This window comes from Archocentrus centrarchus, chromosome 17 (genome assembly GCF_007364275.1).
Source record: "Archocentrus centrarchus isolate MPI-CPG fArcCen1 chromosome 17, fArcCen1, whole genome shotgun sequence".
NCBI lineage: Eukaryota > Metazoa > Chordata > Actinopteri > Cichliformes > Cichlidae > Archocentrus > Archocentrus centrarchus.
This window is the reverse complement of record NC_044362.1, coordinates 27,417,188-27,429,302: the sequence shown is the minus strand read 5'-3', so window position 1 is coordinate 27,429,302 and position 12,115 is coordinate 27,417,188. Positions and strand designations below refer to the sequence as shown.

At 41.4% G+C, this 12,115-nt stretch overlaps 2 protein-coding genes across 2 annotated transcripts in view; one reads left to right on the top strand and one right to left on the bottom strand.

The window, feature by feature from the left end:
- Nucleotides 1-232: 232 nt before the first annotated feature.
- LOC115795615 (zinc finger protein Xfin) lies at nt 233-6,019 on the top strand. The gene is made up of 4 exons (XM_030751602.1): nt 233-780; nt 872-993; nt 1,816-1,918; nt 4,361-6,019. Exons 1-4 carry the CDS (start codon nt 567-569, stop codon nt 5,326-5,328), a joined length of 1,407 nt encoding a protein of 468 aa, XP_030607462.1. The 5' UTR covers nt 233-566; the 3' UTR covers nt 5,329-6,019.
- Nucleotides 6,020-6,708: 689 nt separating this feature from the next.
- LOC115795614 (dual specificity testis-specific protein kinase 2-like) overlaps nt 6,709-12,115 on the bottom strand; it is a 37,186-nt gene continuing 31,779 nt past the window's right edge. The window contains 5 exon segments of the mRNA XM_030751601.1: nt 6,709-9,260; nt 9,263-9,289; nt 9,801-10,331; nt 11,881-11,919; nt 11,922-12,018. Coding sequence (XP_030607461.1) covers nt 9,019-9,260; nt 9,263-9,289; nt 9,801-10,331; nt 11,881-11,919; nt 11,922-12,018 — 936 coding nt within the window. The 3' untranslated portion in view covers nt 6,709-9,018.

Sequence of the window (12,115 nt, the reverse complement as noted above, 5' to 3'; positions counted from 1 at the left end):
GGCCCTCCTGCTACATAAAGTTGAAAACATAATGTTGTCAAAAATAAATTGATGCTAGTGTACAATAACTGCTGTGAATTATAATCTAAATATGTTTTAAATTACATTTAATTAAAAAAAATGGATAGCCCTATCCATTTTTATAAACTTCTTATAGAATCTTCAGTCACCGGCACTAACCGACGCTGGAGCCACAGTGCGCATGTGTCCAATAATTACGGTAACAACGTCACCTGTGGCTGCAAGTGAGTTTGATGTACTTCCTGTGGTGGTGGAAATTACGCTAGATCACATTTTAATACACGCACGGACACATTTATTAGTGTGTTGTTTCTATATAAAAGTTGTCGAGGAAGGTTAATTTGTGACCGTCCGTCTGGACCCCAAAGGTACTTAAAACAAGCGTCCCTTTACCATACGCGGAAGAAACTGGACACGTCTCCTCTGCCCAGGAGTGATAGATAAAATACTCAATACATTCACACAGAGTGACATACAGAACACATAGACGTGTGCAGCTTAATGCGTTTAGTCGTGTTGTAATAAGGAGCTGAAATCTGTGCGAGATGGAGAGCTGCAGCTTCCAGAGCCAGCTGCTGTCCGTCATGGAGGTCCTGGCCAAGGCGGCTGTAGCTGAGATAAACCGGTGTGTGGATGAGAGCTGCGCGGTGCTCCGGCTCGAGGTGAGCCAGAGCCGGCGGGACATCGACCTGCTGAAGAGCAAGTGTGAGGTGATGGAGGCAGAGCTGAGGAGGAGCAGGATGAGGGCCAGGAGGAAAGGTGGGGACACTGGCCTGAAGAGAAGTTATCTGTATTTTGTTGATGTTGTTTATAGCTGACATTTTTTGTGTGCTGTGATCTTCCCTCTTAGTGTTTTACCCTCCAGCAGCAGCAAGATTACCTCCTCTGGTCAAAGTAGTTTTGAACAAAGGAAGTCAGAGTTCACACTGGGACACACCAATGGAAACTCAGGCTCCAGATAAACCCCAGCAGGTATGATACTGCTGTTATACCATTACACCATAGTATCCCATCCCTAGAGGTTCTCAGAGGTTCCAAAAGTGGGAGTGGGAGGCCGAGCCTTCAGCTAGAGGCTCTTCTCCTGTGGAACCAGCTCCCAGTTTGGGTTCAGGAGACAGACATCTCTACTTCTAAGATTGGGCTTCAAACTTTACTCTTGGTTAAGGATCAGGGGGCAGTGAACTATCACTTAGTTATGCTGGGTTTTTTTTAACCTACATCCTGTGTTTCTGAACCATTTCTGATCATCTGTCTTCTTAAGACTTCGTCTCATTCTGCCAGTTTGTGAATCATTTTCTAGTTTTCCTGTGAGCACCTGCTTCCTTAGAACGACCTGATGCCTGGAGACATTTGCTTGGCTTTTGCTTTACTTACTTTGGAGGAGGAACATAACTTTTTTCCCCAAGCTCTGTTCTTAAGCTAAGAACCTATTTAAGAATAAGACACACTGCAAAAAGCCTGTGTGAATATGATATTGAAGAGTCTCTTCTGTCTCACAGAGGGGTAACCTATGATGTGATTCAGCCCAAATATATTTAGTTTGCAGTGATGTTAACCAGCAAATTGTATGTTGGGTGGTCTATTTATGAGTTTAAATCCATAAACACGTTGTTTTATAGTGACTCACAAGTACAAAAACTGTAACTTTGTCATGTTAACCTTATTTAACCTCAGTGTAGATGGGCTGGAGCACTAGTAGCACAACTTGCTTATAAGCACTCATGTATTTACTCATTGACCACACAGTGCAAATGCCATCTTGTTTAAGCACTAATGCTAAGTCTGCTGTTGCAGTGTGCAGAAGACATGGAGCCTGCTAATGGGGCCGATCACATACTGATCAAAGAGGAGTGTACAGAAGAGGACATGTGGAAAAATGATGCAGAGAACAGGCTGAGTGAGTGCAAACACTCGTGCGCACCTTTAAGAGTGGATATCAAACTCTTCCAGTCACAGTGAAGAAATGAAGCAATGTGACAGCTTCAGGGGAATGTTGTGGTGCCCTCAACAACCCTACCAAGCTTTCATTCAAGTGCAAGTATTCAAGTTAGTTAAGCTGTAAAGGTAAAAAAAAAATGCAGCTGTGGATATTACACTCATTATGGGCATGAATTTCATAGTAATTTGGGGATTTTAAATTTCTTTTTAACTGATTTCTTTGAACTGTTCTTTTTCCAGGGTGGAATGATTGTACAGTGCAGCATACATGTACACAAGTTGGAATTTATTTGGATTTTTCTTGAATCCACACAGGATCAAAAGTATTCACATACCACCACTAATATTTGGTTAAACTTCCCTTAGCAAGTTTCACTTTAACCAGATGCTTTTTTGTAGCCATCAACAAGCTTCTGGCATGATTCTGGTTGGATATTTGACCACTCTTCATTTAAATTGGTTGGTTTCCTGGCACAGACCTGGCTTTTAAACGTATTTCACAAATTTTTCAATACAGTTGAGGTCTGGGCTTAGGGAAGGCTATTCCAGAAGCATCCAATTCTTGTTTTTTAAAGTCAATAAAGATTTATGCTGTACAGTCATTCCACTCTGGAAAAAGAACAGTTCAAAGAAATCATTAAAAGCCACAAATTACCATGACAGTCACACCACTGATGAGTGTATGTAAACCTCTGACCACAACTATACTGCCAAATTCCTAACAGTCTGGGTACAAATTGATATGCATGTTGGCTAATGTATATAATATGTAATTCATTTCAGCATTGCAGTGATTACGGTTTGGTATAGCCACAAATAGAATTAGAAAATAAGAGAACTCTAATCTCGTCTCTGTTATGGCAACACATAAAGAGGATGATTCAGTTTACAGACAAATTATTTTATTTAAACAAAGACGTGTGAAGTATAAGGACTCTGGAGGCCTGGGTAAAAGAAACAGAAATGTGCCATAAGACCCAGAACTTCACCCTTAAACTAAAGAGTGGAAGAACTAAACAATCAAACCATGGTGGGGGGAAAAAAACAGACTGTGAGGACCTCCATCTCAAAAGAAAAGAGAACCTCACAAAGGATCAGGGAAATGAGGCTGATGAGGCCGAACAACCCATCAGTTACTTCATCCTGACACACCTGAGAATGAAAGGAAGCAGATGAGCAAAAGCTCAAAGAGGAGAGAAGGGAAAAGGCAAGTAGCAAACACAAGGGGGCATATTACATAAATCCCTGTTATCATGCTCTGAACGTATCTCAGGGCTTATTTGGTTCAGTGCATAACTTGCAAATGATGATTTCAGTATTATATACTGTAAATGCTTACTGTAGCAGCTGATAATAGTATATATGATGTGAAAATCACCCAGGAAGGACATTTAGGAGATTCAGATACTTCACTGAGAAGCTTTCATTGCAGCAGTCTTGACAGACGAGAACAAAGCTGTACACCCGTTCTGTCACTCTGACAACAGGGGGCTTTCTCTCCATACATCACCCCCCCCCCCCCCCCCCCCCCCCCCCCCCCCCCATTACAACACATTACATGTGTTGCAGGTCTTAAAAGAGAAAGAAGGCATGTTAACTATGTAAGGTCTTTCACCTAAACTTAGTATAGGGGAGCTCTGTTGGTCACTGGTGTCTCCAGACAGACTGACAGTCTGTTTAACAATAAGGCTCCACCAGTGAGAGACTCGGGTCATGTAACAAAAATAGTGGCACATTGGGTGATTTCCACCTGCTGTAAAGCTAAGGAAATACCGTACAGTCATAGCAAACCCACCAAAAAAAAAAAACTGAAAGTACCATTTATATTCATTAGTATCGAAACTATTTGAATAAAAAGAGAGTTTACTGATTCATCATCATTTTCTGCAGATCAGGTATACCTGCACGCTGACACCAGTCATTCCCTCTGTAAGCTGAGCTGTATTTCTGTTTATACAACCACCTAGTAATTTGATATGCTGCTATAATATGATTTATGATTTCACTTTATGAGAGCTAAAGATAGTAAAAATACCAATAAATTGGGTTCAGGCTGACTTCAGGTGTTCAAATCATTCAAACTCTGGTTAGGTTGTTCTTGGTTTTGCCTACTATCTTTTGTTTTAAGATGATGGTCTATTTTCTGTCAGTACTTCATTGTGAACCTTTGTCTAGGTTGGTAGTTTGCACTGAATACAAAGCACAGGATTTGATCTGATTCTTGAATGGGACCATTTAAGAACTACAATGATAAATTACTTTCAAATAACATAAACTGTTAATTTGCTGTCTCTAAATTATTAGAGGTTTTGTGCATTTCTCTGTTAATAAAAAAAAAGAATGACTTGCAGCTTAAAAACCCATATTTTAAAATTCTCTTTGTTTCCTGTGTTTTCTTCAGTCTCTGGAGCTGAGCATCAGCCGTGTTTCGGAGCAAGCAAACCCACCCAGACCGACAGCTTTGCGGAGCATTACCACACAGCTGAAAAGCCAACCCACTCTGAATCTGTGGTTTCCCAAACAGAAAGCTACAGCGCTTTCCCAAAGCAGCAGCTAAACAGCAACCAAAATGAGACGGAACTCTTAGTGAAACACGAGAAAGAGGAAGAGACTGATGAGAACGCAGCTCCACTCACTTCAGCCCACACATTTGTAATCGAGACAGCTGAGGGACAGCTGTGGTCATCCAGCATGAGCGGAGAAACAGGTGACCCAAGTGTCTCATACACTGAGCAGCAGTTTGAGCAGATTCCTCCTGCATTTGCATCTCCAACCAGGTTGCATTTAGAGGATGTGGCACCCAGAATTTACTCAGTGGGGAAATTGAATTCAGTCAAGAGTGTGGCACGCGTGAAAAGGCGAGCCAGAACTATTGGATGTAAGAGACCACAGTCAGAGGAAGGACACAACACTGTATGCCAGATTGGTTCCATAGATCCCAGCTTCATTTCTCAACAATTACAGCATCACAACAGAGATGATGCTCTTCACACGACGAACCCAGAGGATCTCACAGGGCCAAACCCCGCAGCCCTCTTCGGCACACACAGGGTTAGCAGCAGCAGCTCGAGCCTGACAAGGAGGATGAGGACGCCCTGGAGGTCCGGCCTCAGCGAGAAGCGGTTCAGCTGCACGTACTGCGACAAAAGCTTCACCAGGTTCAGCCAGCTCAAAGAGCACCTGAGGAGTCACACGGGCGAGAAGCCGTTCAGCTGCATGCAGTGCGGTCGGAGCTTCACTAAACAATGCAACCTCATCAGGCACGCGGTGGTCCACAGCGGGGAGAAGCCCTACGAGTGCTCGCTGTGTGGGAAGTGTTTCACCCAGCGCTCCAGCCTCAAGTCTCATCAGAAAACAGCCCACTTATAAAGTTTATTTTACACATGATTTTGAAGTGTTGCCATCTTGTTTTGTGTTGTTTTTTTTTTTTGTTTTTTTTAAGCCAGATGTGACGAGTTAAGTATGGATCTGACTGATAGCTAAGGACCCATACAGTAACAAGTTGTCAATCACAGGGTCGTCCTTCCTAAAGCATGCCCCATATAATGGTCTGTTTTAATCTTCATTGCAAATGACTGATTGCCTTTGTTATTGCATATAGCTTCTCTGCAACTTGGTCCTCCTTCCTTAAACACACCTCAGCCCACCTACCAGAGATCAGATCAGTATCCAGGTCCCCATTAAATCTGGTAGAGAAATCTCTTCACAAGTTTTAGGTCTTTGCACTTGTAGACCACCCACATTTTCAAGTTGCTTAAGTGTCACATTACAAGCACCATACCAATATTTTTGTAAGCTGGAAATCATTATATTATAAATTAGGTATGTTTTAAATAACTTATGACTGCAAACTGGAGCAAGATTTGTCTTATTTTTTAAACCTCACAGGTACATTGTCAAACTTTTATTGAGGATTAAGTTTGAATAAAATTTTACTGAATGTAACAGGCCTTACAACAGAATGGCGACCTCTCCAGACTATTGCCTCCCACCTTGTGACAGGTGGGAGTCTACCCCCTCCACGACCCTAAACTGGATAACCGATGGAAGGATGGATGTTACTGCTCATTACAATGAATAAATCAATATACTGTAAGAACTTTGAAATTTGTTTTATTCTACAGCACTGTTGCCTATCCAGATTAAAGGGTTTTGGAAAAGTATTGAACTACTTTAATAAAATACACGACTCAAAGATTAAATTGACGACCAACCCACGTAGACCACGAAGCTGTGTGAATCTGACCTTTTAGACACAAATTCTCTTCAGTCTCAGGGCATGCAAATCAAATCTGCGAGCCAATGTTTCATGTGCAGTGGTTAGCACTATACAATAATAAGGTTCTTGGGTTTGAACCTATTGGCCAGCGAGGGCCTCTCTCTCTCTGGGCTTTGCATGTTCTCCTTGTGCCTGCGTGGCTTCTCTTTGGGCACTTGAGCTTCCTCATATCAGACTTAAGATTTATTTTTGATTCTAAATTGGTTGTAAGGATGGCTGGTTGTCTCTTTCTATGTGTTAGCCCTGTGACAGACTGGGGGCCTGTCCGGACTGTACCCCAACTCGTGCCCTCTGAAAGCTAGAATAGGCTCCAGTGCCCCCTGGACACTGAATTGGATAAGGCTTTAAGAAAATAGATAGAAAATAGATTTCTAAAATGTAAGTTAAGACGGTTTTCTGAGGGTGAGGATCCTAAAGGAGGACAAAATGAGAAACAAGAAAAACTCAGGGAAGCTTCTTATTTGATCAGAAAAAAAACATATTATTCAACAAGGCAGGTACCACAAACATTTTACACAAATATACAAAGGTAAGACATTAGACTTTTTTTTATATATAAATATCAAATTAGATCCTTTATCCTGTAAAAGTGTGATAAAAGTTGCATAGAGGAGTAGTGATGAGACAGGACTGTATTATTAACTCTACATGTGCATTTTAGTTCCTCTTAAAGGGATCAGAGAGCAAAATGAGACAAAAGCCATAAAGGAAAAAATGCGGGAGCTAACGCAAACATGGCTGATGTTCAACACTATGAATCTAACTTTATGAGCCATTTAGTTTGTACACTGAAAATTGTTCGGAGAGACATTTACAATGATTTTAATACTCATTAAAATGAAAATGGACATGGAAAAACTAAAGACAACTGACCCATTTCAGACACTGTGGAGTGTAAAGTACAAGTCACGGGATCTCACAGTTCATGAAACAAACTGAACCAAATGTTAGCAGCTTCAAGAAGAAGAATCTGTAATGCACGCTGTAATTATTTAAAATGATCCCAAATAATAAATGCATTTATTTGTGGCAAAGTTTCTGATAATGCAAAAAGGACTCTTTGATAACACTGTATGTATAATTGATAAGTCTGACTGATTTTTATAAAGTTTACCAACATTTGCTAAAATCAGCAACCATAACGTAGGCTAAACAAGGCTTCAGCAGCCTAATCCTGCAATACTGCTCAGAGAAGTGAACTGGGCAGAGCGGTGTTACTTCACACAGCAGGATGTGTGATTGGTTTTGGTGCATCTGTTAGTAAAAGCTTATGGACTGTTTTTATTTATTTTTTGTCTGTTTTGTTTTTTTGTTTTAAATCAGAGCTGGCATTTGGCCAAACTTAGAAGTGATTCACTTTTGGAGTTAATCCAAGTCCATATCCAGGAATTTTGGGAAGGCTTTATTACCACTGAGAGAAGGTGCAAAATAGGAAACATTGCATCATATCTTTACAAATCCATATCAACTTGGAATAAGAAAAAAAAAAATTGGTAGACAGAGTTGGTGACAGATTCTTAAGCTCATTACAAAAACCGATGTCCTGAATCGAGGGACGGTTCACGCAGGGTGTGGATGGATTTTCAGCCTTTGTAGGTATGCAGCCTCAGACTGCTCTTCTTTTAACACTTGGCTTTTTCTTTATCAGAGGAAAAACGTGTCACTTTGTCGTTCAAAAGCTGCACGGTGTAGTTGTCTGATGTGTTCAGAGTGGGAACACATCACAGTGAATAAACTGTGTTTTGGCTTAAATCTTTTTGGAGCATTTTATTACCGTCTTGTGTTAATAGAGATGCAAAAGGGAGTATTCTGAAAAAAATTCTACCATCTGAAAATTTTAGATTTTTAGCAGCAACTTAATAAAAGGCTACAGATCCTCTGTTTTGACTGACTGGCTTTAGTTTGACTCATTTTAACACTCCTCTGATCACATGAAATGTCTACCTTTGTCTCCAGGTGGCTACCACATTTCCACAGGCTAAGGAAAGGTCCTGTAGCACTTCACACAGATAATGCAAGAGTCACCTGACACCAGTATTTTTTTTTTTTTTATTGCTGTCTTTTTTTTTTTAATTGGATGGAATGAGCTGCAGAAAATCTAAAGCAAAAACACCTTTTTCCAAAAATTCACTATTGCTGTTGGTACAGAGAGCTGCCAGAGAAACCAGTGGCAAACCCTTGGTGTAAAACACCTGCTAGTTTGAGGTTGGGGGGGTATTTGAGATTAAACATCAGCCGGTTCTCATCTGAATATCAGCATTCAGTCTTGTTGATCAAATGTGGAATTTTTTTTTTTTATTCAGTTTAAGCATTTTTATCACAATGAACACAAAATATCAAAACTCAAAACAACACAATGGCTCTTCAGTACCTCTCATCATAGACAAAACACTGACTAGAGGAAAAAGCGAAAAAAAAAATCTACATCTCACAATATTAAATATAAACAACCTTTTCAGAAAAATAATCTCTATGCAGACGGTCTGTTTTGTCGATAAAAAGCTTTTTGTGCTATGGGCGACTTTCACACCTGGGTGAGAACTTTGAAAAATAATTATTTACCTAAATCAAGTGTGCTTGATTTATCCAACATGTGATACATTCACTTGAAAGATCACAATCAAGTGATTTTTTCTCCTTTTATCATGTATTTTTCCAAACCCTTTGAAATGTGTCCAGTCTACATTTAAAACCGGTTTGGGTTTTTTTTGCTGGAGTCAGAGTCGTCCTCGCCTTCTTTTCCACCACCTCAGAGTGTGTGCGTGTTTTACAAAGGCGCATTACATCGGGCACGCATTTGTCCCCCGTTCCCATTCCTGCTCCTCCTCCGGGCTGCTCGAGCAGTCCATCGCCTCTCCACTGTCTCTCTCATTGCTGGGTATCATCGGAGACCAGCTCTCCCCAAACAAGTCCTCCCTCTCGTCTTCCCCTCCTCTCTGCCCGCAGTAAGGTGGGATTTCAACCACAACGTATTTCTTTGCCCAGCCACTCAGCAGAGCCTTCTGTCGGATGTCATTTCCATCTGACCTGCATCGGACCGTGAGTTAGTACCTTGGAAAAAGACAGAAAAAGAGTGAGGATAAAGGGTTCAAACAAAAAGACTGCAATACTTGGTGGTCACCGCTGCCAGAAGATAACATTTGGTGCTCTTCTTCCAAGTCATGATATTTTTCTCAGTATGTAGCAGCAGGCTTTAGCAGCGATAAACCTGGTTAAATGCAGCACTGAACACGAGTTTCTATTTTTCTCCTCATTATCATCTGATTCACCGTATGATGCATTCGTAGCTGAAAGAAGCATATGATGAATGCACCAACCTGTCTTAGAATTTAAACTGCAAAGCCAATGAGTTATCTTACATACCTTGCAAAATGAAAACAGTTATTTACAGCACATGATGGTCATGTTACATGCTAACTGCTTGTTTAATCACAAATGTCCCTGACGTGTCTGCTCAGGGCAGCCAATTAGCCATATGTCATAGTCATAAAAATCTATTCCTGCAGGTTGCTTTCTACTTAAAGCCCATCCTTTACATTTCCAAAACATCCACTGAGCTCACCTGGAAGAGTTGCGGACAGCTGACTGGAGTTACAGTTAAGAGAACCGTTGTTGGAGCAAACAGCAGTGGCGAGGTGGAAGATCTCAGAGCGGGGCAATTGGGGCGATACCGGTAAGGAGTGACACTGTCTTCCTGGCAGCTGCTGCCAGTAGTAGGACGCCTCCTGTTGGGATCCTCCAGGTCCGAGAGCAGACGGCTGGTTACTGAAAACACTTCCTGGTGGTGAGTGGAGGTCAAACACCAGAGAGAAGACAGACTTGCTGGGAACATCGTAAAACTTGATCTTCCCACCACACAGGTCTTCTCGAGCTGTAAAAGGGTTGATCTTGCGGGTTTTGGAGGCTCTCTTAGCAGTTGGGGGGTTGTAGTAAGGGTCCTGAACGTTGACCTTTCTTCCCGGCTTGCAGGAGAAGATGTCCGATTGGCTGCGACTGAGCCAGATGTTTCGTCTGGGGCGGGGTGACTTAGGAGGAATTTTATCATTCTGGAAACCAAGAGGAGTCCCTCGCTTGAACCCCTGGATCTTCTCACCTTAAATGAAGAGAATATTTAAGGTAACCATCTTACATAAATCCTATACATAGATTTCACTGAACTGCATGCAAGTTCTGTTTTAAAACAGCCACACTGATGGTGAAATAGATTTTTTTTTAAACCACTAGATGGCAGCATAGGCTAAAGTCAATGTGTGCAGATATTCCTTCAAACCTTGTGTGATAACAGTTTCCCCCAAGGCACTGAATGAGATTATTTAAACAGACATTCTCAGTGGGGTGGCTGGCTTTAATTCTCACAATACTGGTATGGCAGGAAAAATAGGAGGATTACAGAAACAGTCCCTCCGACAACTGTTAACACTGTTCCAAGACAAGAGTATTCATAAATATTTAAACTTGTAATTCTGAATTCTGTAATTCCAAATAACAGATAAACAAAATCTCTCGCTCATCTTCCTCCTATCAAAGTTTAAAGCACATCCCTGAGTAATCAAGTCTCTTTTATTCCAGGAAACTAAAGTGGACCAAAAAAAAAGCTACTTTGGAAAAATATTTAGTTTTAACGTTTTTGTTATGCAAAAAACATTTCCTACTGTGAGGGTGATCCTGGTCTCAGGAAACATTGATGTTATCAGCAGAGAGAGGGAGATGGAGTAGGAGGAGTGGGACACAGAAGGAAGGAGGAAGGGTGAAAAGGAAGTTTATGATGTAACAGCCAACAGCTGACGAGAGGCGTCACATCCAAGCTGTGTTTTCCACACAGTAACAGCCGCATGAGGGATCCACCTCATGTCACCGGACTAAGACTGTGCTTTATATTCTGTCACCTTGATGACCAGATAAAAAAATTAAATAAAGTCATCTTGACAGTTGTATAAATGCTTTGTATCACAGCTCTGATGTAACATGTAGTGAGGAAAAAAGGAGCTCTGTCGCTTGCCTAAACAAAATCATTACTGGCTCATGACTCCATGATGTGTCAGACATGCAGGCGGCCCTACATGGGACCAAATTAGAAGTGAAACCTGGGCCTGCATGGATTAAGTGTCTCAAAGAGGAATGTTGATCTCCGACCAAATTTCCTCTTCTAGTGTCGATGAAGTTTATATTATCAGGAACCAAAGTCAGAGCTCCAGTTCTGTGATAGGGACTCAGATAAACGTTAACATGATGCTCTTTAAAATAACTTGCTTGCGTGCAGTAACAGGAAATTCAGATGTAAAATCTGGCCCGGGCAAACCTGGCTGTATGTTTGGGTGAGGACGGCGTAAACAGCGGCTCTGTAAGTGACGGTTTGCTTTCAGACAGGAAGCACTGTGGTGTTAGAGAAGAATGTGCCAGGCTTGACACTCATTGGATAAGTAGTGAAATACTGACTAGTCGACATGCTGAAAAAATAAGACCACAGAGTCTGTGTGCAGTGGTAAGAGCGAGGTGAGGGAAATCTCTGTTGCCTTGTTTGATTACAGTTTCCCCTCCTTTCACATTCCCTCACAGGAATTTACAAGCATCTCTGTGTAAATAAAAGGACGTGACTTTTATGGACTGTAAAGCTGAAACTTTATGAGGGTGAGGGCTGTTACCTTTGGGTATGGTTTTCTTGTCATTGTCCCCAGTGAGCGGACACACTCTTGCTCCATCTCATCAACTTTAAGACGTGCGAGAATCTCCTCCAGGTGCCTGACGATGTCTGAGAAGGATGGGCGGAGTTTAGGATCCATCTAAAGGGGAAAAATAGAGAAATGCAGATTTAGCAATTTAGAGGATGACTGCGATAATTACAAAACATCATCAAATGCTTTTATTTAGTAATCGAGA